Source organism: Bombina bombina, chromosome 1 (genome assembly GCF_027579735.1).
Source record: "Bombina bombina isolate aBomBom1 chromosome 1, aBomBom1.pri, whole genome shotgun sequence".
NCBI lineage: Eukaryota > Metazoa > Chordata > Amphibia > Anura > Bombinatoridae > Bombina > Bombina bombina.
This window is the reverse complement of record NC_069499.1, coordinates 596130484-596157721: the sequence shown is the minus strand read 5'-3', so window position 1 is coordinate 596157721 and position 27238 is coordinate 596130484. Positions and strand designations below refer to the sequence as shown.

Below are 27238 nucleotides of genomic sequence, written 5' to 3'. Positions count from 1 at the left end.
ACATATGTGTAATGTGGGCGTGCAATGTTTGTCCATATTTGATTGGTTAGTATAGCTCTTTTAAGACAGCAAGGTAGTTCACAAATTTATGTAGCCTGATGAAACGGCATTGTAGCCGAGAAACACGTAGCGAACATTTTAAAGTTTTTAATAAAAGTTTTATATTTGTTCTACCTTGCTTGGACATATTAACCTCACATAAGCTCTTAAGTATAGTAACCACCATTTTTGCCTTCACCTACCCCAATTGGAATAACGAGCTTTAGAGTTTTTGTATCTCCCTGGAGCAGTGTTGTTTCCAAATATAGCAGGTAGCCCTGAACATTGATCCAGCATTTTGGGGAACAGCTGTTTTATCTAAAGGGAGTCAGCCGAACGGCTCATAAAGTTTCGGTCCGCTTGATATTGCGCTGATTGTGCAAACCCGTTTGTGAGTATAAACCCTCAGCTATTTGTTGTTTGTCCGACATTGGTCGGGGTAATCTGCACCAAGGGTGTTTTTTCCTCCTATCCACTACAGGGGCGTGATCGCTGTAAGCAGCTGACCGGGATTGAGTGAGTCAGCCGAGCGGCTCTGAAGCTTCGGCTTGTTCAGTATTGCACTGGATGTGCAAACACACTTGTGAGTACCGAGTTTGTAATACAGTGGATGAGCTTGCATTTCTTTAGGTTTTTCTGCACCAGAGCGCCTCATCTTTGTCTTTTCAGGACGAGGGATACTGTCATCACTTATTGTGGAGAGAGCCGCTATCCGTTTGGAGTTTTTTGGACCACCATTTTGTGACATCATTGGCACCTATGGACATTTGATTACACACCACTGTGTTTAAGTATACATATTTACATATATTATACACTCGTTGTCATTTTGGAAATTATATGTGTTTATACTTGCGGTTAATGTGGTAACCATTTGTAAGGAATTAGTTATACCACATGTGAGGGTAACACCATTACCATCAATATCTTTGTATTCGAATTTGTTGATTATTATCATATAACAATATCAATATCTTTTTATTCGAATTTGAATATTATCATACAACATACTATTATTTTCATAATAGTTCTATAGTATTACATCATATTAGAATTCTAATATCTCATAAGGAGTAGCATGGAATAGGCGCACCTCTTTCTTTTTTGGACATACAATCACTTTGTGCAGTCCTATCTTTTCTGTCTTAATAAACCCTGTCTAATTTAGGGATCTTAGGTTCCTCTAGGCGTTTATCCTCTGGAACCTCTAGGGTAGACAGAACCTCATATACTAAAAAACACAGATGCTTAATTTTGAATATAAAGGAGGGTTCTTCCGCTGAAGGAGGTTTAGAAACTGAAGTCTCAGACTCAGAAAGTTCACCCTCTGAAGCTACAGAGGTTAACTCATCATCAGATAGCTGGGACATAGTAGCTAAATCTGACAAATATTTAGGTGACTCTCGGTCAGGAGAACTGTGTTTAACCTTTCTCTTACGTTTGCTAGAGGAAGGTAAGGCACTCAGGGCCTCAGAAACCGGCGATTGTAACTGCGCGGTAAAGCCCGCCGGAAAAAAGCCCCCTCAAGATGGAGGATTAGTTGAGCCACGGGGAACTGAATGTGGAGCAGGTAGTGTAGAAAGGGTAGTGATCTCACAGGATTCAGAGTCCTCCATAGCTAAGATATATCCACAGAAGCACAGACAAAAAAGAAACGCTTTTATTCAAAAAAAGGCATCTTTATAATCCCTATGGCTGGGGCACTCACCACCTCAAAGACCCAAACAGCTAACAGTGAAAACGCTCTCCTTAGGAGTGATGTCCGCAGCAGGATCGTAGAAAAATTAAAAGACCGCACCCGGTCACATGGTGCGTAGGACAGGACTTCCCCTGTTATGAAAAAGGTGCTAAGGTATTATGAGCTGCACAAAACTCAAAAACAAAAGTTTGTTTCAAGTCAAAAGCACACAGTCTATGAGCCCAAAAAACTCTCACATTAAAGCAGTTATAATAACCCCTAGCTGTTCAAATAATCTCCCTGAAGGAGATATTAACCCTTGATCCTATCGAGGTATAAAGGAGCCACACTGTGACCTGTATAGCAAAAGTGAATATATAAAAACGGTCTTACCCTCCAGGATCCATGCTGTGGAACAGGCACAGCCTCTCAAGTGTGACAGTCTTGCAGCGACACTCTGACATGGACTTGAGTGTGTAACAGCAAGCAGTGAAACTTGTCAACACTGATTGCTCAGGAGCTGCTAGGTGCCAGTCTGGAAGAGTTCGCAGAAAAACTTTCCCTGCATCTCCAGACTCTAACTACCATCCATACTCTCACTGAGAAGTTGACATGATTACTTAAAACTCCAGTCCTTTCTTGAAGGGAACATACCCATTACAGGACTATCCAAATCTTCTGACACTTCTCTGCCACTTCCTATAGTGACGAAAGGCAAAGAATAACTGGGGGACAGGGGAAGTGGAAGGGATATTTAAGCCTTTAGCTGAGGTGTCTTTGCCTCCTCCTGGTGGCCAGGTGTTGTATTTTCCAACAGTAAGGAATGAAGTCGTGGACTCTCCCTGCCTTATGGAAGGAAAGTCAAGTACTCAGAGGATAACATAAAAGGAATACTAAGGCACTAGCCACATATTTTTAGCAGTAAGGAAAAACATTATATTCAGACATCTCATCATTACCATCTAAATAAAAGCTATTCAACCATGGGTTACAATTGAATCTCCTATCCTGAGAGATCATAATGTTGGTATGCTGTGCTTGATGCCCCAATCGTCTCTCAATCCTCTCTAACAAAAGTATGTCCTTTATACAATCATATTTTTAAAACATGGGATTCTCTTATTGGATTTGACTTGGGGATCTCTTCTCTGTATTCCCCAATGTCTCTGATATCTTACTGGGATTACTTTGCTCTCGTCATCGCACCAATCTTGAGTCCAAACAAACAGAATAACCCCGTCACTTTCTTTTCAATTATTCCTTTCTTGTACTCTTAATCTCATTATCTTCCCATTATTTCCAACTAATCCCTGTCTTTCTACTTCTTCTGGACAAAGGTTACTTACATTTTATTATCATCCTGAAATTGCATCCTATTTCCTGTACTCTTCTACATTACAGGGAGTGCAGAATTATTAGGCAAGTTGTATTTTTGAGGATTCATTTTATTATTGAACAACAACCATGTTCTCAATGAACCCAAAAAACTCATTAATATCAAAGCTGAATATTTTTGGAAGTAGTTTTTAGTTTGTTTTTAGTTATAGCTATTTTAGGGGGATATCTGTCTGTGCAGGTGACTATTACTGTGCATAATTATTAGGCAACTTAACAAAAAACAAATATATACCCATTTCAATTATTTATTTTTACCAGTGAAACCAATATAACATCTCAACATTCACAAATATACATTTCTGACATTCAAAAACAAAACAAAAACAAATCAGTGACCAATATAGCCACCTTTCTTTGCAAGGACACTCAAAAGCCTGCCATCCATGGATTCTGTCAGTGTTTTGATCTGTTCACCATCAACATTGCGTGCAGCAGCAACCACAGCCTCCCAGACACTGTTCAGAGAGGTGTACTGTTTTCCCTCCTTGTAAATCTCACATTTGATGATGGACCACAGGTTCTCAATGGGGTTCAGATCAGGTGAACAAGGAGGCCATGTAATTAGATTTTCTTCTTTTATACCCTTTCTTGCTGTGGAGTACTTGGACGCGTGTGATGGAGCATTGTCCTGCATGAAAATCATGTTTTTCTTGAAGGATGCAGACTCTTCCTGTACCACTGCTTGAAGAAGGTGTCTTCCAGAAACTGGCAGTAGGACTGGGAGTTGAGCTTGACTCCATCCTCAACCCGAAAAGGCCCCACAAGCTCATCTTTATGATACCACCCCAAACCAGTACTCCACCTCCACCTTGCTGGCGTCTGAGTCGGACTGGAGCTCTCTGCCCTTTACCAATCCAGCCACGGACCCATCCATCTGGCCCATCAAGACTCACTCTCATTTCATCAGTCCATAAAACCTTAGAAAAATCAGTCTTGAGATATTTCTTGGCCCAGTCTTGACGTTTCAGCTTGTGTGTCTTGTTCAGTGGTGGTCGTCTTTCAGCCTTTCTTACCTTGGCCATGTCTCTGAGTATTGCACACCTTGTGCTTTTGGGCACTCCAGTGATGTTGCAGCTCTGAAATATGGCCAAACTGGTGGCAAGTGGCATCTTGGCAGCTGCACGCTTGACTTTTCTCAGTTCATGGGCAGTTATTTTGCGCCTTGGTTTTTCCACACGCTTCTTGCGACCCTGTTGACTATTTTGAATGAAACGCTTGATTGTTCGATGATCACGCTTCAGAAGCTTTGCAATTTTAAGAGTGCTGCATCCCTCTGCAAGATATCTCACTATTTTTGACTTTTCTGAGCCTGTCAAGTCCTTCTTTTGACCCATTTTGCCAAAGGAAAGGAAGTTGCCTAATAATTATGCACACCTGATATAGGGTGTTGATGTCATTAGACCACACCCCTTCTCATTACAGAGATGCACATCACCTAATATGCTTAATTGGTAGTAGGCTTTCGAGCCTATACAGCTTGGAGTAAGACAACATGCATAAAGAGGATGATGTGGTCAAAATACTCATTTGCCTAATAATTCTGCACTCCCTGTATATTGTTGTTAATTAGTCCTCATTTCAGTAACCATAAGCAGTCAGTCTAAACTGCTCTCTTTAGTATTGTAGGGCAAATGTGTATTTCTGAACACAGAAAGAAATGCTCTACTTCCTCTATATTCACATTTCCGTTATGTGGATAATTTCAAGTTAAAACTTGTACATTATGCTGAAATATGCTTCACATGTACAATTTTGGAACCACTATTCTCCTGTTTCCAGTGCAGAAATCTGTGCACTACATGTTTTTCGGTGAAAAACAAACAAACCAAGAACTGAATCTTACCCACTCATTTTACAAACACGAATATGATAAAAACACAGACACATAACATAACTAAATACATAACTGAGTAACTAATCACTGATTGCCAAATGTAACGGACACTCTGTATATCACTATTAATTTACACCCAGTTTTGAATCCAGCTCACATACACATTGGTGACTGTGAACCCACTACAGAACCAAACACATACACTGCATGTGTGCCACTTCACAATGTTTGTGCAAGATGCAGTATTGCATGTAAACAATGTAAATGTTTATGCAAAACCAACATACAAAGCACACAACCAGAGCTAGTCATCAGAACCAACTTAGTTCTGATCTATAGCTTATGTCTGTGTGTATAAATATGCATCCCATATGGAACTTATTGTAGAAGTCAGTGCTGTCCACCACCTGTTTTTCCCATACTCCATCATCAGCTATTGCTTTTCAAACAGGGAATGACAACAAAGAATTATGTTCAGTGGCAGGAGGGCTGTGGAGTGGTCTGTAATGGCTCAAGGGTTGTATCAGATACAGACTTGAAAACAAAAGCAGGCACACCCTCCTTGAAACAGGAAGGGTGCCATGTATCAGAGTGAGATGAGAAGCTACAGAGGGTACCATGGTTAGGGTATACAGTGTTATGTCAGATTTGTGGTCATAACAGCGTGTGTAGTGTTTTCTTTTAGGATGGTGAGAGACCACAAGCCTTAAGGCGTGGGATTGAATTCCTGCCACTAGGAGGAGGCAAAGAACCCCAAACCAAATAAGCTTTTAAGCACTCCCATCTCCCTCTACTACTCAGTTTAACGTATAGTAGTGCAGAGGAAAGGAACAGATAGGTAGGAAAGACAAAGCAGGGGATCAAGAGTTGCAAATAAACAATTGCTGCCAGAAATAAAATAAAAATGGGTGGGGTCTTGTGGATTCTCACCAACCTGAAAGAAAAGAATTGATCAGGTAAGCATACATTTTGTTTTCTTTCATATGATGGTGAAAGTCCAAAAGCCTTAATGTGTGGGATTTAATACCCAAGCTGTGGAGTCCACAATAAGGAAAGGGTGGGACAAAGTAAAAGGCAGTTCCTATTTGCCAGACACTATAGTTTAAAGAACTTTCCAGCCAAAAAAAAAACAAACAAACAAAAACCCTTCTGAGGTAGCACAAACATCAAAAGATGAAATATAACAAAAGAGAAGAAAAACAGGTTTCATCTGTGCAAAACTAACTATTCCAAGAAGACCGATTACCGAGGGCACAGAAAGTAGAAACATCTTCCCAGAGGCAGAACTTTTTTTCATTTTCTGCAATGAGAATTTTTTTGTGAATTTTTTTCTGCAGTGTCTCTAAGGAGCAGGTATTGCTGTGTTTGTTGCCCTCAGTGTGCATAAGTACAGGTTCATGTACAGCCTCGCTGATGTCTGCTGTACGTTCCCACTGTGTCAGTCTGCCTGGGAACCTGCTCTACTGTACTGCTGGGGTCTATATGCTTATTCTGGAGGGACTGCTGCTCCATGCTTATACTGCTGATGTATAATATATGCTTCCTAAAGGATGCCACTTAGAAATTAGTATATATAAATATATATATTTAAGCAAGAAGAGTATATTAGCAATTCCTATCCAGCACTAACTAATCCCTAAAAGTATGTGGATATATTGCCTTAGCACTAAGGACCTTCAACATAACAATATATTCTTCAAGAACCTAACAATGCATAATGCATAAATACACTGCAAGAAAGGGAGCATAAAATAAAGCATTTATTGGAGCTACGTAACTCCAATAAATGCTTTATTTTATGCTCCCTTTCTTGCAGTGTATTTATGCATTATGCATTGTTAGGTTCTTGAAGAATATATTGTTATGTTGAAGGTCCTTAGTGCTAAGGCAATATATCCACATACTTTTAGGGATTAGTTAGTGCTGGATAGGAATTGCTGATATACTCTTCTTGCTTAAATTCAATTTGGCTTTTTCTCCTGCACCAATGGTCTATAAACTATTTAAATTCAGGTCATTGTTACTAGCCTTTTTATAGGTAACACTGGAAGTTGCACCCTAATAGAATAAATAAATAAATAAATATATATACACATACACACTGTATATTATTTATTTATTTATTTATTTATTACAACTTTAGAGTTGATTTCAGTAAAGAGAACTAAAAAAAACACACTGTAAGAACAAATAATATAATACACACCCATTTAAAAACAATTGTGTTATACATGACAAAGGCTGAAGCTTTTACCAAATGAGTTAAAGGGATATTCACAGTATTCTGAAAAAAAAGCTTGGTAAGGGTCCACAACCCCATTTTTCCAATACTGTGCATATCCAATTAACTTATTTGGTAAAGTTTCAGCTTCTGTGATCTCTACACACACACACACACAACATATACACACCATATACACACACACAACATACACCATATACACACACAACACATATACACACACAATATATATATATATATATATATATATATATATACACACACATACACACACACACAGTATATATATATACACATACAACATATACACACACACGATATACACGCACACAACATATACACACACACACACACCATATACACACACACACATTTATTAAAGAAAAGAAAAAAATCAGTCTGCTAAATATTTTGGTTGGCTCCCAGACTCCTAGAATACATTTTTTAAGCCCTGACTTACCTTTTCTGCAATGTGCTGTTACCCTGTACCGCACTGGAGTTCAGGAAGTGGGAGGAAATGCAAGAGAGGAACGTAGTAAATATTTATATTGAGATAGAACGGAACAGTGACACCTGCAAGTAGAAATTAAAAGTGCAGGCAAAAAAATTATTTCCACTGCCGTTCTTTCTGCAGAGACTCTTCTGCCTTGGGGCTTATCAATTGGAAAAACTATGATACAAATACATATAGGTTTTTTTTTCCTGTTTAAGGATAAAATAATGAAATAATACATTTGATTTCTGTCTGAAATTCATAGTAGCCTACGGTAAGAGTAAGGCTCAAGATAAAAAAAACTCAACATCTATGATAAGGCTCAAGATAAAAAAACTCAACATCTATGATACGTATATGATCAAAGGAGGGATCATGCAGGACAGAAAGAACTAAACTTAGGTTCTATGGAAGGAAAAAAGGTTTTACCACCAATCTAATGCTTCCAAAGCCTGCCAAACGCCTGTACATCTTAAAACTAGAGTAATCTTTCAAGAATAAACCCAAAAGATTCAATATTTGACCCTGAAACTAGCTAAAAAACTAACCAATCCATCCTGAAGGAATAGAAGGATTTAAAGAAATTTAAAGAATACTAACTGAATCCGCAGGATTCATACCGGAAATAATGTATACCTTCTATATGAACTACATATTCCTAGTTTCCAGACGTCTAGCGTGCATAGAAAGAGAAACACTGTATCAGAGAAAAGTCTAAACATGAAAATAAGTGAGCCAATTCCATATTGAGGAGGAAATCAGAAAGATTTAAGCATTCCTCAAGATAACTTCAGCTGCAATAGTTGGCAGTAGAACAAATGGGGAAAAAAACCTCACTAAGGCCTCTATGAAATGATCCTTCAGGACTCTTGATTTTGCACAGAATAAAAAAAATCTGAAATTGGTGCAAGAAGCCATCAAAATCCTTTTGAGGAAGACCCCATCTGGATACAAGCAGATTGATGCCCTTTGATAAAAAAAAACACAATCCCTAGGGAATAGGGATTAGCAACTGACAGAACCCACTTTACAAGGCATTACTTTGAAATGAATTGCTGATAGGATACAAAGATTTTGCTCTACCCAGATTAGAATCTAAAACACTTTATTTAGAGTAAACAACTTCTAAATCCTGTTAGAAGGTTGATGTATGTCACAGCCGTAAAATTGACCGAGAGAAAAATGAATGTACCTCATGTTTCTGACTGAAGAGCCAAGAGATGTAAGATATGAATAGGCAACCACGCCTCCTAAGGAGACACTCTTAGCACTCTTGGAGCTCCAAAAACAGGAATCTGATACTAAGGACCAATTGTCTATCCATCATGATAGAGATTGACTTACAAAGGGATCTAGAACAATCTGTTAAACAAACAGAAAATAAACTTCTGTCCACTGCTCTAGCATAGATAGCTGAAGAGGACACAAGTAAAAACAAGCAAAAGTAACCGCGTCAAAAAGTTGCTACCATCAAAAGAAAAGCCTCAGAATATTTACAAACCTGTGTTGGTGAGAGAGAGAGAGTGAGAGAGAGAGAAACTGTGTTGGTATTGACCTGGGTCTTCAAGTTGCTTGTATTGAAGCTTTACCATTTAGCCATAGGTAGGCTATTGAGGCATTAAACTGTGCAAAGCTGTGGAGCTGGGGTACAAGGAACACTTTGATACATATATCTTACAGTATTTTCTTATAGGAAGGATAGAAGACTAAAAAGAGAAATCGCCAAACATAAAGATGGTGCCTGAAAAGGTATATCATGCTGAGATTCCTAGAGTCCTGATTATAGAAAACAAAGAGTATGATCCCAGATCTATGCGGGAGACAGATATCAACCCAAAACAAAGGGCAAAAAATGGAAAATTTGGACCTAAAAACAGTGCAACTAATAATGTTGTACTAAGGATATGAAGGATATGAAGGTACACATCATTCAATGCTATTATGGACTAGAATGATCTACAACAAGAAAGGCAGTAACAGCCCAAGGCCATAGGTCTTGCTATACTTGCTACTCTTAACAGCTGGATTATGGAAATATCCTGGAAAAAAATGAATTTAGGAGAAAATCTAAATTTAGATCATGAGATTTCTAAATGAAGAACTATCCCCTAAAGGAGTAGTAAAAGAGTAAGTGCAAAAAGGAGAAAATATAATCTCATAAACTAAACAAGTTAACTGGTATAAGATAACTATTTGTTGACATACATCAGAAATTGACTACTGATCATCAGAAAAAAAAACATAATCTCTAGACAAATTCAACTGACAGACAGAAGTACTGTCAAATCATCTCAGTAGAGAAAGTATGGCAAAATAAGGATGACAGATTCCCCAAAATGCATGAATGCAGACATGGCAGAAAGGGAAAAGGTTAAATCCTTATAAAGTAACCCAAAGGAAAACATGAAATCCTTTAGATAGAACTTTAGGAATTGCCTGTGCTGAGGAGTTTACCTTAACTACCACGTAGGAACCAATAAAGCAAAGCCGGATAATGGCTAATACTGGATGAAATAGGAAATCAGACAGCTCCTGCACAGGAAATTAGACTTTATATACATGGACTATCAGCAACTACATACACCTATGCATTTACAGTCACACTGTGTGTGGTGCTGCACAAGTGAGTGACTACGTCTAATTGCAAATTTTCTGCATATAGATACACTATAGCTTATATGATATTCAATGTACCTGTTGCACAACTAAATTAGTCATGTTGTGTATAAAACACGATGTGCAGACATATACATCTGTACAAATTATGATACACATGGTTCAATGATACAAATGTAAATACACCTATTTTGACAATAGAATAGCTACATCTGTGTACTTATGTATATAGAAAAAAACAAAAAGTGTGCACTGTAGCACAAGTAATAGCTATGTTCTGATAATACAGAATCTACATACACATACACTTATGCCAATATAAATACACTGTTTACACTGTTGACATGAAATTTGTGAAACATATTCTATAAAGTATCTGAATACACTTGTACACGGAGAATAGTTCTGTGTGTACTGTGCACGTTAGCCAAGATCTGAATATACAGAATCTGCATATACCGTACATAGACATGCATATCTTAATACACAGTGTACAATGATGTACATGAAATTAGCCATGTGTTATATATACAGTATCTGCATATACCGATACACATGTATATATTAATAGAATATGTTCATGTTTTACATGTAATTAGTCACAAACTGTCTTGACAGCAAGTGTATAAACATATACTTATGCATATTGATAAACTGTGCACACTGTAGTACATGAAATTAGTCATGTGCTGACTAACCAGTGTCTGCCTGTACATAGACTTTTGCATATATTAATACACTGTACAATGCTGCTCATGTAATTAGACATGATCTATTTATTCAATATCTGCACATACATACACATTCATATTTAGAAATTGAGTACAGTATAGTGTTGTGCCTGTGTATGCAAGAAATGAGAAATGGGCCTGTACATAAATGACTAGGCTGACTTAACTGGCACAGTTTTGCAGAGTACACATAAAAATTGAACAGTGGTATGATTAGTAGAACTCCCATCTAAGGAGTATGACAAGGAAACAGAGGGGACTGAAATGTTTGACTTCATAAATGTAATATCAAACTGTTTAAACACAATGAATGAAAACAGTTAAATAAATATAAATTCATCTTTTGCAATAAGTTTCAAGAAAAAGAAATTTGCATTAATACAAGAGTAGATACAATTTTCTACATGTAGACAACCAAGACTCTTTAATATTATTATTAGAAGCTCCTGTTGTCTTATAGAGTACTTAACCCCTTGAGCAGAAAGATCTTAGAAGAAATGGAATGAAAAGCTGTTTGTTTCCCCACTGCAGAGAAAATTCCCTCATTGAGAAAAAAAGGGCGCCAAAACTCATCGGGGAAAAATAAAATAAAAAAGTATAAGTAGAGTAAAAATAGAGCCACAACCAAAAAAAATTTACTTCCTGAGAGAAAGATTGCTGACCGTCGTCAACCGCTGACAAGCGCTAATGATTTTTAGCGACTGCTAGTTTCTTAAAGTGGTATACCTCAAACAATTAAAATGTTCTTAAAAAACAAAATTTATGCTTATCTGATAAATTTTTTTCTCTTGTGGTGTATCCAGTCCACGGGTTCATCCATTACTTGTGGGATATTCTCCTTCCCAACAGGAAGTTGCAAGAGGACACCCACATCAGAGCTGTCTATATAGCTCCTCCCCTAACTGCCACTCCCAGTCATTCGACCGAAGACAAGCAAGAAAAAAGGAGAAAATATAAGGTGCAGTGGTGACTGTAGTTTAAAAATAAAAAACACTTGCCTTAAAGTGACAGGGCGGGCTGTGGACTGGATACACTACAAGAGAAAGAAATTTATCAGGTAAGCATAAATTTAGTTTTCTCTTGTAAGGTGTATCCAGTCCACGGGTTCATCCATTACTTGTGGGATACCAAAGCCAAAGCTTTAGGACACGGATGAAGGGAGGGACAAGGCAGGAACTTAAACGGAAGGCACCACTGCCTGCAAGATCTTTCTCCCAAAAATAGTTTCTTAGGAAGCAAAAGTATCAAATTTGTAGAATTTAGAAAAAGTATGAAGCGAAGACCAAGTCGCCGCCTTACAAATCTGTTCAACAGAGGCCTCATTTTTAAAAGCCCATGTGGAAGCTACCGCTCTAGTGGAATGAGCTGTAATTCTTTCAGGAGGCTGCTGGCCAGCAGTCTCATAAGCTAAACGGATTATGCTTCTCAGCCAAAAAGAAAGAGAAGATGCTGAAGCCTTTTGGCCTCTCCTCTGTCCAGAGTAGACGACAAACAATGCAGATGTTTGACGAAAATCCTTAGTAGCTTGTAAATAAAACTTTAAAGCACGAACCACGTCAAGATTGTGTAATAGGAAGTTCCTTCTTTGAAGAAGGATTAGGACACAGTGACGGAGCAACAATCTCCTGATTGATATTCTTATTAGATACCACCTTAGGAAGAAAACCAGGTTTGGTACGCAAAACTACCTTATCTGCATGGAAGATCAGATAATGGGAATCACACTGTAAGGCAGATAGTCCTGAAACTCTTCGAGCCGAAGAGATAGCTACCAAAAACAGCACTTTCCAAGATAAAAGCTTGATATCTATCTATGGAATGCAGAGGTTCAAACGGAACCCCTTGAAGAACTTTAAGAACTAAATTTAAACTCCATGGCGGAACAACAGGTTTAAACACAGGCTTGATTCTAACTAAAGCCTGACAAAACGCCTGAACGTCTGGAACATCTGCCAGACGCTTGTGCAGAAGAATAGACAGAGCAGAAATCTGTCCCTTTAAGGAACTAGCTGACAATCCCATCTCCAATCCTTCTTGGAGAAAGGATAATATCCTAGGAATCCTGACTTTACTCCATGAGTAACCCTTGGATTCACACCAGTGAAGATATTTACACCATATCTTATGATAGATTTTCCTGGTGACAGGCTTTCGAGCCTGAATTAAGGTATCAATGACCGACTCGGAGAAACCACGTTTTGATAAAATCAAGCGTTCAATCTCCAAGCAGTCAGCCGCAGAGACATTAGATTTGGATGTTTGAATGGACCTTGGAGTAGAAGGTCCTGCCTCAGCGGCAGAGTCCATGGTGGAAAAGATAACATGTCCACCAGATCTGCATACCAAGTCCTGCGTGGCCACGCAGGTGCTATCAAAATCACAGAAGCTCTCTCCTGCTTGATCTTGGCAATCAGACGAGGGAGGAGAGGAAATGGTGGGAACACATAAGCCAGGCTGAAGGACCAGGGCACTGCTAGAGCATCTATCAGCGCTGCCTGGGGATCCCTTGACCTGGACCCGTAACAAGGAAGCTTGGCGTTCTGACGAGACACCATCAGATCCAGTTCTGGTTTGCCCCATAGTTGAATTAGCTGGGCAAATACCTCCGGATGGAGCTCCCACTCCCCCGGATGAAAAGTCTGCCGACTTAGAAAATCCGCCTCCCAGTTCTCTACTCCTGGGATATGGATAGCTGAGAGATGGCAAGAGTGAACCTCTGCCCATAGAATTATCTTTGAAACCTCCAACATTGCCAGGGAGCTTCTTGTTCCCCCCTGATGGTTGATATAGGCTACAGTTGTGATATTGTCCGACTGAAATCTGATGAACCTGACTGCAGCTAGTTGAGGCCAAGCCTGAAGAGCATTGAATATCGCTCTCAGTTCCAGAATGTTTATCGGAAGGAGGGCTTCCTCCTGAGTCCACGAACCCTGAGCCTTCAGGGAGTCCCAGACTGCGCCCCAGCCCAGAAGGCTGGCATCTGTCGTCACTATAGTCCAATCTGGCCTGCGGAAACTCATTCCCCTGGACAGATGGACCCGAGATAACCACCAGAGAAGAGAATCTCTGGTCTCTTTTATCCAGATTTAGCAGAGGGAACAAATCTGTGTAGTCCCCATTCCACTGATTGAGCATGCAAAGTTGCAGTGGTCTGAGATGCAGGCAGGCAAACGGAACTATGTCCATTGCCGCTACCATTAGGCAGATTACTTCCATACACTGAGTCACTGACGGCCGAGAAGTGGAATGAAGAGCACGGCAGGAAGTTAGAAGCTTTGATAATCTGACCTCTGTCCGTACGGGACTTGGCGATTTGAAAAGTCGACGCCTGTATCAGAATGTCATCTAGGTAAGGAGCCACCGCTATGCCCTGTGGCCTTAGAACCGCCAGTAGGGACCCTAGAACCTTCGTAAAGATTCTTGGTGCCGTGGCTAACCCGAAGGGAAGAGCCACAAACTGGTAATGCCTGTCTAAGAAGGCGAACCTGAGGAACTGATGATGATCTCTGTGAATTGGAATGTGGAGATAAGCATCCTTTAAGTCCACGGTAGTCATATATTGACCTTCCTGGATCATAGGAAGGATGGTTCGGATAGTCTCCATCTTGAAGGATGGGACCCTGAGAAATTTGTTTAGGATCTTGAGATCCAAGATTGGTCTTAAAGTTCCTTCTTTTTTGGGAACTATAAACAGATTTGAATAGAAACCCTGCCCCTGTTCCTCCCTTGGAACTGGGTGGATCACTCCCATAACCAGTAGGTCTTGAACACAACGTAAGAATGCCTCTCTCTTTATCTGGTTTACAGATAATTGTGAGAGATGAAATCTCCCCTTTGGAGACGAAGCTTTGAAGTCCAGAAGATATCCCTGAGAAACAATCTCTAATGCCCAGGGATCCTGGACGTTTCTTGCCCAAGCCTGGGCGAATAGAGAAAGTCTGCCCCTTACTAGATCCAGTCCTGGATCGGGGGCTACTCCTTCATGCTGTCTTAGAGGCAGCAGAAGGTTTTTTGGCCTGCTTCCCCTTGTTCCAAGCCTGGTTCGGTCTCCAGACTGGTTTGGACTGGGCAAAATTTCCCTCTTGTTTTGCATTAGAGGAAGCTGAAGCTGCGCCACTCTTGAAGTTTCGAAATGAACGAAAATTATTCTGTTTGGTCCTTAATTTATTGGACCTATCCTGAGGAAGGGCGTGACCTTTTCCTCCAGTAATATCAGAAATGATCTCCTTCAGGCCCGGCCCGAATAAGGTCCGTCCTTTGAAGGGGGTGTTAAGAAGCTTAGACTTTGAAGTAACGTCTGCTGACCAGGACTTAAGCCATAGCCCCCTGCACGCCAGAATGGCAAAACCTGAATTCTTAGCCGTTAGTTTGGTTAGATGAAAAACGGCGTCAGAAATAAAGGAATTAGCTAACTTGAGAGCTTTAATCCTGTCTAAAATATCATCTAACGGGGTCTCCACCTGTAGAGCCTCCTCAAGAGACTCGAACCAAAAAGCCGCTGCAGCAGTAACTGGGGCAATGCATGCAAGAGGCTGGAGAATAAAACCTTGATGGATAAAAATTTTCTTAAGGAGACCCTCCAATTTTTTATCCATAGGATCTAAGAAAGCACAACTGTCCTCGACGGGGATTGTTGTACGCTTAGCTAGGGTAGAAACAGCACCCTCCACCTTAGGAACCGTCTGCCACGAGTCCCGTATGGCGGCATCTATGGGAAACATCTTTTTAAAAGCAGGAGGGGGAGAGAACGGAACACCTGGTCTATCCCATTCCTTAGTAATAATTTCCGAGAACCTCTTAGGGACTGGAACGACATCAGTGTAAACAGGCACTGCAAAGTATTTATCCATTTTACACAGTTTCTCTGGAACTACAATGGGGTCACAGTCATCCAGAGTCGCTAAAACCTCCCTCAGCAATAAGCGGAGGTGTTCAAGCTTAAATTTAAAGGCTGTCATTTCAGAATCGGACTGAAGTAACGACTTCCCTGAATCTGAAATCTCACCCTCAGATAGCAACTCCCTTGCCGCGGCTTCGGAGCATTGTGAGGGTATATCGGACATAGCTACTAAAGCGTCAGAAAGCTCTGTATTTGTTCTAGCCCCAGAGCTGTCTCGCTTTCCTTGTAACCCTGGCAGTTTGGACAATACCTCTGTGAGGGTAACATTCATAACTGCCGCCATGTCCTGTAAGGTAAATGCATTGGACGCGCTAGATGTACTTGGCGTCACTTGAGCAGGAGTTAAAGGTTCTGACACGTGGGGAGAGCTAGATGGCATAACCTCCCTTTTGTCAGTCTGAGAAACCTCTGGTGATAAATCTTTAAATGCCATAATATGGTCTTTATAATTTATAGAAATTTCAGTACATTTGGTACACATTCTAAGAGGGGGTTCCACAATGGCTTCTAAACATATTGAACAAGGAGTTTCCTATATGTCAGACATATCACATAAACTGCAAAACAGTGTTAAAAAGTAGTAAACTTCGAAATTTTTACAGTGTGTATAAGGGACTAAAGCAGCATTGCACCCACTTGCAAATGGATGATTAACCCTTTAGGCCCCAAACCGGATTTGAAAAACGTTAAAAAACGTTAATAAACAGTTAAACACTTTGCCACAGCTCTGCTGTGGCTCCTACCTGCCATCAAATACGATTTAGGGAAGAAATAAGCCCTCTTTAGTGGTCCTCAGATGCCAGGGGACTCCTTCAGGGAAGCTGGATGTCTCAGTCTGAATAAGAACTGCGCATCTAGAGCGCGAAAATAGGCCCCTCCCACCATGCACTCGATGTCAGAGGGCCTTAAGAAAATACTCCTAGGAGTATCTGACTAGCCATGTGGAAACTAGACCCCAAAAAACCCCCGATTTATCACCCTCAGAGAAAAAACGTTCTTTCTATATAACATGTAAACGTTTTGTCACAAAGAAATATGAGCTTTAACATGAATATTATCCATATTTGTAAGCATGATCCCAGTTGTTGTTAAATCACTGCATCAGGCTTACCTCAATTATAAAAGGCTCTGTCAGCATTTTCTAGATCTTATCATCTCTCTAGAAATAAATATACTGAACATACCTCAAGGCAGGTAAACTGCAAACCGTTCCCCCAACTGAAGTCTTTCCCATACTCTTCAGTTATGCGTGAGAACAGCAATGGACCTTAGTTACAAACCGCTAAGATCATCAACCTCCAGGCAGATTCTTCTTCTAATTTCTGCCTAGGAGTAAAACAGTACGACGCCGGTACCGTTTAAAAATAACAAACTCTTGATTGAAGGTAAAAACTACACTAAGTCACCACATATCTCTTGATACTGCCTATCTTGTCGAGAGTTGCAAGAGAATGACTGGGAGTGGCAGTTAGGGGAGGAGCTATATAGACTGCTCTGCTGTGGGTGTCCTCTTGCAACTTCCTGTTGGGAAGGAGAATATCCCACAAGTAATGGATGAACCCGTGGACTGGATACACCTTACAAGAGAAACTATTTTTTAGCTGCTAAGGTGCATAAAAGGATCCTGAGAGCCCACATAACCCCATGCAATAAAGCATTTGATTGACAAATTGTTCCCAATACTGAAAAAAAACAAATAGCGTCTGAAGGTGTTACCTGAGTCCCCTGGCTATGCTATACAATTAATGTACCTACAAACAGCCTGTTGGCTATGTGAGAGGTGTTTGTTAACTTACCTGAGAGAAGCACCCCTCCATTGAGCTTACCAGTAAATCCAAACAGCTGTATCTAAAAGAGAGCCCATCTGATGCTGTGAAGTTAACAGCAGAGGATATGGAATAGAAGTACTATAATCCCACAAAAGGGGGCTACTGTGTTTATAACCTAATACTTCTGGATCCAATAAATTGATGTAGTATATCTAAGGGGTAATTGGTCTCACATAGGTCTGAGCATCCTTAAAATCTTCCAAAGTTTGCAATTAACAGAAGCATATCTATCTTCACCATCACTCCTGGGAGGCAAAGAACAAAACTGTGTAGTAATGGAAGGTGGGAGGGCTTAAAAGCTCTTTTGGTTTTGGATTCTTTGCATCTTGCTAGTGGCGGGAATTCAATCCCACACATTAAGGCTTGTGATCTCTCACCATCATATGTAAGAAAAGAGGTGGGAACTTGTGTGGAGTGCACACTCCTGCTGAGTGTTTGCATATCTGTCTCAGACAATAAAGTTTGTAAAATTGCAAGCACTTTTTGTTTCCTGTACAAGAACGCACACCTGGGCAGTGTTGCATATGTGCCCACAGGTATGTGTGCTACTGCTCCCGTGTCTTGATTGTGATCAGTAGGTGGCCACATTTCATGCATGTTTGGCTTGATAGCGCTGTATATCAGTGCATTTTTTGCTAATCTAGTAGTAAATCTATAAAAACAACATGACACAAGTGTAATACACACACATAATCTAGTATTAAAATGAATACACACTCTATACAACAGTATAATTTATACAACAGTATCATTGCTGCTTCTAACAGCGATTAAACACACACTTAGGTACCTGAGGTTGTACAGATAGGGCCAGTCCCCTCTTGTCAGAGATGATGATAGTAATTATTGATTTCAGGACTGTGGCAAAGAATGTATTAACGCCAAACACCAGAGCACACAGCTCCTTGGACAGAGAGCTTGCAATCTGGAAACTGAAAACAAGCAAAAATCGTTGGGTTAACATCATGGTTCCTAGTATGATAGATTAAAACAAAAGGTGGAATGTGCTTGGTGTTTACACTGACAGAAATAAATCTGGTTTTCTGAATACATCAGTTATTTAAAGAAAATACCCATAAGTCAGTTGTTCAGAATATTTATATAGCTTTGAGTTACCCTTAGCATATTTCTGACCTATATGTCATATCTAAGATGAACTGTTACACATTTTTGACACTGAAAGTGCTGTGTTAATTTATTTTAGTGATCTAAAAAAAATAAAAACAACAAGCATTTATAAGTAGCATTATACACGGTGTCACTAAAAACATTAACACCGAGATTACGAGTTTTGCGGTAACAGGGGTGAGTTGCTAATGAGCATTTTTTTCTCACCGCTCACTTAAGACAACGCTGGTATGACAAGTTTTAAACCCGGCGTTAGCCGCAAAAAGGTGAGCGTAGAGCAAAATTTTGCTCCACATCTCACCTCAATACCAGCGCTGCTTACGGTAGCGGTGAGCTGGCAAAACGTGCTTGTGCACGATTTCCCCATAGGAATCAATGGGGCAGAATCGGCTGAAAAAAAACCTAACACCTGCAAAAAAGCAGCGTTCAGCTTCTAAAGCAGCCCCATTGATTCCTATGGGGAAATAAAAGTTATGTCTACACCTAACACCCTAACATGAACCCCGAGTCTAAACACCCTTAATATTACACTTATTAACCCCTAATCTGCCGCCCCCAACATCGTCGCCACCTACATTATATTATTAACCCCTAATCTGCCCCCCCAACGTCGCCGCAACCTACCTACAATTAATAACCCCTAATCTGCCGCCCCCATCGTCGACGCTACTGTATTAAATTTATTAACCCCTAAACCTAAGTCTAACACCCCCCTAACTTAAATATAATTTAAATAAAACAAAATAAAATTACTACAATTAAATAAATTAATCCTATTTAAAACTAAATACTTACCTATAAAATAAACCCTAAGATGGCTACAATATAACTAATAGTTACATTGTAGCTATCTTAGGGTTTATTTTTATTTTACAGGCAAGTTTGTATTTATTTTAACTAGGTACAATAGTTATTAAATAGTTATTAACTATATAATAACTTCCTAGTTAAAATAAAGACAAATATACCTGTAAAATAAAACCTAAGTTACAATTACACCTAACACTACACTATCATTAAATAAATTACCTAAACTAACTACAATTAAATACAATTAAATTAAATAAACTAAAGTACAAAAAAAACCCCACTAAATTACAAAAAATAATAAAATAATTACAAGAATTTTAAACTAATTACACCTAATCTAATCCCCCTAATAAAATAAAAAAGCCCCCCAAAATAATAAAATTCCCTACCGTATACTAAATTACAAATAGCCCTTAAAAGGGCCATTTGCGGGGCATTGCCCCAAAGTAATCAGCTCTTTTACCTGTAAAAAAAAAAAAAAAAAGACAATACCCCCCCAACATTAAAACCCACCACCCACACACCCAACCCTATTCTAAAACCCACCCAATACCCCCTTAATAAAACCTAACACTACCCCCTTGAAGATCACCCTACCTTGAGCCGTCTTCACCCAGCTAGGCACAAGTGGTCCTCCATAGGGGCAGAAGTCTCCATCCGATCCGGGCAGAAGTCTTCATCCAGGCGGCATCTTCTATCTTCATCCATCCGGAGCGGGTCCATCTTGAAGCCAGCCGACACGGAGCATCCTCTTCTTCCGACGACTCCTGACGAATGAAGGTTCCTTTAAATTATGTCATCCAAGATGGCGTCCCTTGAATTCCGATTGGTTGATAGGATTCTATCAGCCAATCGGAATTAAGGTAGAAAAAATGTCCCTTAAAAGGGAAATTAAACCAAAAAAAATGCTTTGGTAATTCAGACAGAGAAAACTATTTTAAAAAAACTTTCCAATTTACTTCTATTATAAATGTGCAGTTTCCATGGTATTCTTTGTTGAAGAGCTACCTAGGTAGGTGCTTGGAGCACTGCATGACAGGAAATAGTGCTCCCATCTTGTACACTTGCATATGGATAACATTCTTGAAAAACTGCTGCCATATAGTGCTCCAGACATGTACATGCTCCTGAGCTTATATGACTGTTTTTCAACTAAAGATACCAAGAAAATGAAGAAAATGTGATAATAGAAGTAAATTAGAAAGTTGTTTAACATTGCATTCTCTATCTGAATTGTGAAAGAAAAATTTGGAATTTGGGGTTTCATGTCCCTTTAAGTTGAATCCCTCTTTAATAGTTCAAGCAACATAGCAACAACGCCCTGTGGATTTAACACAATTTTATTTCTCACCTTGATTTCTCATAAATTTTAAATGCACTGTATCAGGGTATCACAATTTAAATCACTAGTCAGTAAAACTTGATTTAAATCATGGTTTTCTACATATAGGTTTCATTTTTAGAATAATAACTTTTCAGATTATTTTTCCAGTTATATCAGAAAATTACCCATTTAGGGTTAGGTTATGAGTGAAGTTCAAATTAGCTCTCCCGCTTGCGTGTTAACTCTGCTAGACGGAGGCTTTTTGCGCGTGTTGGGTTGAGCTTGTATTACAAATTAAAAGTATATAGATTGCGTCCAAGTGTAAACCTGATGTGCGCAAAAAAATAAAAATAAATATATAAAATATATACTGTATAACGCGACTGCATTAACTGCTCCTATAGAAGTCAATTAAAAAAAAAAACAACCCATACTGTAAAATATGTACAGTAAATATACAACAAAACAAATACATACATCTATACACACGTACACACAAACACACTTATATATATATTATATTAGAGCTGCAACAACTAATCAGCATAATCGATAATAATCGATTATGAAAATAGTTGTCAACGAATCTAATAATCGATTAGTTGGTTTGCAATTAGTTGGTTTGTGCACAGCACCAGCTGCTTTACTCCAATGAGCTCCTGCACATGGTATTGTGTTTTATGGTTATGCCCTTAGCCTAAAGGACGTCTACAGACATTTTACTTTTCACTTTTTCAGGACACTATCAGGTTTTTTTAAAGCTTACAACTACCCCTGTCTTATGTGCAATCCAGAAAAAAAATAGGAGTCATCATTTGTATTGTTTATATTAAATCAAGTGATTTGGGACTGTGCTTTGCATGATATAGTGCCGAGCTTGTTATTTACACCTAGTCCTAGATTGATGGCATTTGTTATATGAATTGATGTCACTATTACCTGTTTGCACAATTTTTAGCGGATCGCTTCCTATTGCTGATTATTTGTACTCTATAGATAATTGTGTAAGGCTGTATCCTGTTACTGATATATAGTCTTTAGCCCTTTTGCCTTTTTTTGTTTTTTATATTTTTAATTAATCGGAATATGTACCAAATTCAACCTCTGTAAGTATATATCTGTTATTTTAAGAGTGGACTAGATATTCCCCCCCCCAACCTTATAGCTGGTTGTTAACCATTGCATATAGATATTCAAGATATTTTTATGTCAGATTGAAGACCAGGCTTACTTTGTTAACAGTTCCCTTGCATTGGTGGAGAGCTAACAAAAATAAATAGCCCACCTTGGTGGAATTGGCAAAACATCTCAGGCACCTCAACACCATCTGAGTGCCTCTTCTCTGCTGCAGGCAAAATAGCTTGCAAAAAAGAGAGCCAGCCTCAGCCAGGAGCATGTGGACATGGTGACATTTTTGCATTTCAATGCAAAAGTTTCTGAAAGAGTGAATAACAGAATGTTATAAACAGTGGTAGTTTACCTATTACTAGTTCCACCTCTTTTCACAGTTTGTGGATTTCTTTTGCTTAATTATAAAAATTTGTTCTGCTGCTTAAAAAAATTGGACCAATAGTTGTGTTAATGTAAAGTTGTAAAGTTTTAGTCTGAAGTTTATATTTCTAACACTCAGTATATGGATTTTACTTTAAATATAGGAAAAAATGATTGATTGATTTTTTATCCGATTAGTCGATTAATCAAAAAATAATCGATAATGAAAATAATTGTTAGTTGCAGCCCTATATATTATAAAAAAAAAAAAATATATATATATACACATACACACACACATACATATACATATTTAGACATGTGTATTTATGTATCTCTGTTAAAGCCCTTTGTCTGCCTTTTTTTTTTCAACCACCTGAGACCTATCTCTGAGCCCATATAACTTTTTAAGGCAATTTTGTTTTGCAATAATTGTTATCAGACAGTGTTATTAAGAGTATTTTTCAAGGTATTTTTTGACGTTTTTGTGCCACTTTTTGTCTCGCATTACAGTTAACCAGAGCTCTGAAGTCCCGCTAACCCGACGCAAGTTAAATGTGATTGCACTGAATCGAACGTGTTTACTTTCAGCTTGTAATAGTGCACTACTTCTGACGTGCACAAAGAGCCATGATATACCCCTTATCGCTCATGCGCAACATCGCTCCACTCGTAATCTAGCTAGAACTAGTATAGAACTAGTTATATACCATTAGAAATACATAGATAATTATTAGGAAGTGAACTGTTCAGTTTAATCATTCAAATTTAATCAACTTTTCAGCTGTATTGGAAGGAGACAAATAATCAATACCTTAATAATAACAATTTAAATTGTTTTATTTAAATGGGCATGAAAATCCAAAAAAAAATGTAATGATACAGACAGAGCATACAACTTTGAACAACTTTCCAAATTGCTTCTATTATCCAATTTGCTTCAACAGCTTAGCATCCTTTGTTGAAGAAGCAGCAATGCACTACTGGGAGCTAGCTGAATGCATTGGATGAACGAATAACATGGAGGCATATATGTGCAGCCACCAATCAGCAGCTCCTTAGTCTACTTAGGCATCCTTTTCAACAAAGGATATAAAAAAAACTAAGCAAATTAGAAAATAGAAGTAAATTGGAAAGTTGTTTAAAATCACGTTCTATCTGAATCATGGGGGAAAGAATGTCATGACTCTTTAACTAAAACAATAACATTATAGGCTTCACTTTAGTTTTTACTGATTGGCCCTTAAAATGATGATAAATCCAAAAGTTTAACAGGCTAGTATCACTAAAAAGCAAGGGGAGTTTCATAGATCAAATGTGTACAAAAGGGTGCTAAACTCACTGCTTCTGTGCCGTTGCACAGCGCTAAATTCAGCAGCTCTGGTTGCCCACGGCACAATGATCTTCTACCAAAGAGGTGCCGTTTGCACCACTAAACCAATAACGGTGCGTGCATACAGAAACCTGTTAGTTGACACGGACTGCTATTGGTTCAGAGGTGCAAACGTCACCGCTGAATTTAGCGCTGTGCAACGTTACAGAAAGGGCAAGTTTAGCACCCTTTTGTACACGTTTGCTCAATGAAAAAGTTTTATTTTAAATAGTAAACATACAAAGTCCAATATCAATAGTAAGTTACACATAAATATACAAAGTGTGACCCTAATTTGTGACACAGAAAATGTCAAAGCATAATCAGAATTTGTAAAATCGCAATCCTAAATACACTGCTGTATACAGAATCTAAATGCATTGAAATACAAAACAGAAAGTGAAAATCTTAAATTTAATAAAACTTAAAGTACATAATATAAAGTGTAAAGTAATAGAAAAAAAAAAACAAAGCGCAAAGTGTAAATGCAGCAGAATTCTCACGTCATGCAGTGCTATATTGCACTGGGCTTGTCTCTACTTCATTAGCACAATGTGCCTTTTTAGAATCTTGTGAAGGATCTTGCAGTGCTGGAGGATTATTTTATATCCTCTTGTCTAAGCGGAGAGCTTTAAATCATCATGCCCTTGGGGAGAGCCAATAGAATATGTATTAGCAGTGAGATTGCTGCAATATCTTCACTCTGCTTTGGTATAAAGAATACTCACATGGCAATGGGTACCAGGAATTGATAGGAGCCCCTGAACAGGACATACGCTATGTAGCAAACCCAGATATTGCTGGTGGTGTTCATAAGCAGAAGAAGCCCAGCCTGAAAAGCAGTAATTAGTCCGATGACAAACTCAGACCAAAAACTCCAGCGAATCTTCACATATCCTGCAGCAAACGAGGTAATGGCTCCTGGAGACCAGATACAAGTTTAAAAAAATAACATCTTATACCACACAAACACATTAATATGTGATATGCGCTAGTCACTTGCCAGTAGTACACAGTCATCATACATGGGCCTCTCTTATTTCCCAAGCCAAGGCCGACTTTATGAAATACTTCATGCCAAATCCTTTATTTATTAGCAGGCAAACCCCTAACTACCTTTAATTATGGCAAGCAAAACCCATAATTATACATCAGACTCATCCTTCTTTCAACACTAGACTTGAAACTAGACATGTGCACTTGTTGCTTTCGGGTAGCAATGCATGCCGAATATGTTTGCTGCCGGGGGCATTTGGATCTATTCGGAGTGAAAAGTGCAAAACACAAAGATCTTTGAAAATCAAGATCTTTGTGTGTTGCACTTTCACAAGAAGATAGACTCCAAATAGAGCCGAATGCAGCTGGCAGCCGATATATTCAGCATTTGTTGCTACGTCTACTTGAAACTAGAATAGATACACTGACTTCCTATCTTGGATGCAAAAGAGAGAATATGACAAGTTTGTTGTTTCATTTAAAACGACATGAAATATCTTTTAATTACAAGAGTTTTAAAAACATTTTTTTAGTAAGTTAACATACCAACCGAATGTGAAAAATTTATGAATACATTACCACCTTGTTTTCTGCAGTTGTTTTTTCAACAGCTCTTTCCGCCACTTGCTTTTTTTGAAAGAGCTGACAATACATCTTCCTTACTTTATATTTTTTTTTTTTTTAAACCAAAAGTAGGCATTGTTTTTTTCAGTATTCTTTCTCATAACCTCTGCTGAAGCCAATTAGGAACATATAAAAGTGAGCTTCTACAGTATCTTAGTAGAAAGTAGCAGAGATAGGCTTGTCAACTGTGGAATATTCTTGTGGGAATTGGAAATCCCCAGTTTTCACCATTAAATTACAGGAAATGTGGAAAAAATAAATAAATACATTTAGACATTGTCAAACTCTGTGGAAATTTTATGTAAACCAAGTTTAAAAATATTTAATCTACTATGATACTAAATACTGTAGTATGATGCTGATACGATTATAATTGATTGTATGAAGAGGTAATACTCACTATCTTATACGGTCTCTTCGCCTTACATTAGAACCTACTTCTAATTATATGTGTAGAATCTTACCAAGGAGGGTAGAAGCTGCATCAACGCCTCCATTGTATATTTTCCGGTTGTCGGTGGTAGGATAGACCTCTTTCCACAAAATCTGCACATAATACAACATCAAATAGTAGCCGGCAGAGTTAAAAATCCACCAAAGGGACCATAATCTCAGCTGGGGTTGACGTATTATTAATTTCAGTTCCAGCAACATGCGGATAAACACAGAGTTCTTCCATCTAGGGCACAGTCCGCCCCCTGCCTTTGGTTCAGGGTTCATCTTTTGCAGTTCATTCTGTTGTATAACCTTTTCTGAAAAATTCTTATTAAAAAAGAGGCTCCGTTTGGGGCGCCGAAGAAAAAAGGTAAGAACTAATCCAAACACCATAAAGCCCAAAGAGATATAATTTAGAGTCTGGAAAGGAACACCAGCCAGAGTCAAACAGAGTTGCCCAAGAACTGAACTTGTGAAAACCCCAAAAAGAACAGCAGAACGTGAGTAACCAGCCGCACGCTGATACTTGGATGGGGTCACTAGCGAAAATATATATGAGGAGTAGGCCACACGAGCCGCCATAGTAATTCCATAAAAGAACTCCATAAATTGCATGGCAATTACATCTAAGCCAAATATAAGCAGTAACCATACTGAGATGTGACTTAAACTTTGTAATACCAAAACGGGGGTATAACGCAGGTAGTCTGTAAGAAGGAAGACTGGCACCAATACTGCCATGTACGAATAACTTAGAACAGGAATGATCTCATTGGTTACCTGGAAAGAGCAAAAAAAGAAAAGGTCAGACACAAGGATGGACAGGTATAGTTTACAGTGATATGGATGTAGGTTTAAGTCCCTTCATGATTGCCAAAATCCAGTGATGAAATCAGTGTGATTTTCAAATAAATATTATTTTATAGTAAAGAACTACATGACTGCTTGTATAGTAAAGACACTGAAGGGTTTTGTACATTTTTGCAAATAATTTATATGGGGAACAGACAATATATTTTGTAATAAATATTAACAGGTACATTATATATATATATAATATTATTATTATTGGTTATTTGTAGAGCGCCAACAGATTCTGCAGCGCTATTAACAAAGGCGGAGTACAAAAAAAAAACAGTTACAGGGATCAAATGGGTAGAGGGCCCTGCCAAGAGTTGCACTGTTGTAGTCAGCTCTTGAGAAGGTGATCAACAAAAACAGCTGGACTCTTAAGCTTACATGCTAAGGGGGTTCATATATATATATATATATATATATATATATATATATATATATAT

At 38.6% G+C, this 27238-nt stretch overlaps 1 protein-coding gene across 1 annotated transcript in view; it reads right to left on the bottom strand.

Moving 5' to 3' along the window:
* SLC19A1 (solute carrier family 19 member 1) overlaps window positions 1–27238 on the bottom strand; it is a 79088-nt gene that overhangs the window by 34668 nt on the left and 17182 nt on the right. The window contains exons 3-5 of the mRNA XM_053698902.1: window positions 25970–26720; window positions 24614–24806; window positions 18551–18692 (exon numbers count right to left, since the gene is read on the bottom strand). Of these exons, the coding sequence (XP_053554877.1) occupies window positions 18551–18692; window positions 24614–24806; window positions 25970–26720 (1086 nt within the window). The remainder of the gene's footprint in view (window positions 1–18550; window positions 18693–24613; window positions 24807–25969; window positions 26721–27238) is intronic.